General features: G+C 39.7%; 1 protein-coding gene across 1 annotated transcript; it reads left to right on the top strand.

Moving 5' to 3' along the window:
- Positions 1 to 6: 6 nt before the first annotated feature.
- On the top strand, positions 7 to 770 carry LOC103523415 (cyclin-dependent kinase 8-like). The gene has a single exon (XM_008488464.2). The coding sequence runs from the start codon at positions 47 to 49 to the stop codon at positions 626 to 628; it is 582 nt and encodes a 193-aa protein (XP_008486686.2). The 5' UTR covers positions 7 to 46; the 3' UTR covers positions 629 to 770.
- Positions 771 to 843: the final 73 nt, after the last annotated feature.

The following is an 843-nucleotide window of genomic DNA, read 5'->3' as shown; positions in this document are numbered from 1 at the left end:
TGTCATGGGATTTCCCCTAGAGAAAGACTGGGAAGATATCAGAAAAATGCCAGAACATCCTACTTTACTGAAAGATTTCAAACGATCAAATTACTCCAGTAGCTCCCTTGTCAAGTATATGGATAGGCACAAAATCAAGCCTGAAAGCAAAGCATTCCATTTACTTCAGAAGCTCTTACTCATGGACCCTAACAAGAGGATAACCTCTGAACAAGCCATGCAAGATGCATTCTTCCAAGAAGATCCTCTTCCAACCCAGGATGTGTTCAGTGGTTGTCCTATTCCTTACCCTAAGCGTGAATTCTTGACAGATGATGATCAAGATGACAAGGCTGATACAAACAAAAGACAAAATCCAACAAACAATGGAACCCAACAATCTGACCAAGGCAGTCATGGTCACAATGCAAAACGAGTGCGTCTGAGTGGTGCTCCAAGCACAGTGATGTCAGTACAACAGCAAGATCAGCAGTCACAACAACAGCAACAACAAAACCAACAGCAGCAGCAGGTTCAACAGCAACAACAGCAAGCCCAGCAACAGCAGCAACAACAACAATACCATAATCACATGATGTATAATAACCCTGGAAACAATCAAGGAGGAAATTTTAACCAGCGATTTTAATAAGAAATCCATGCTTGTATTTTATTTACCAGCCTTTTCCATTGTGATCTCATAAATTTTTGTACTTGAATTGCACTGTGTAGGTTACTTTTAAGTCTATGGTTTCATGTTGAAAGGCACTTGTATAGAAAGATGTTTAAAAAGTGTCCAAAAATGGGCCAACATAAAATCAATATGATACTGTCAAACCTTAGGGGTCAATAAACGGCTCCTTA

The sequence above is a fragment of the Diaphorina citri genome, unplaced genomic scaffold (genome assembly GCF_000475195.1).
Source record: "Diaphorina citri unplaced genomic scaffold, Diaci psyllid genome assembly version 1.1 scaffold22422, whole genome shotgun sequence".
NCBI lineage: Eukaryota > Metazoa > Arthropoda > Insecta > Hemiptera > Psyllidae > Diaphorina > Diaphorina citri.
Note: the sequence above shows the minus strand (reverse complement) of the source record. Positions and strands in the feature narration are given on the sequence as shown.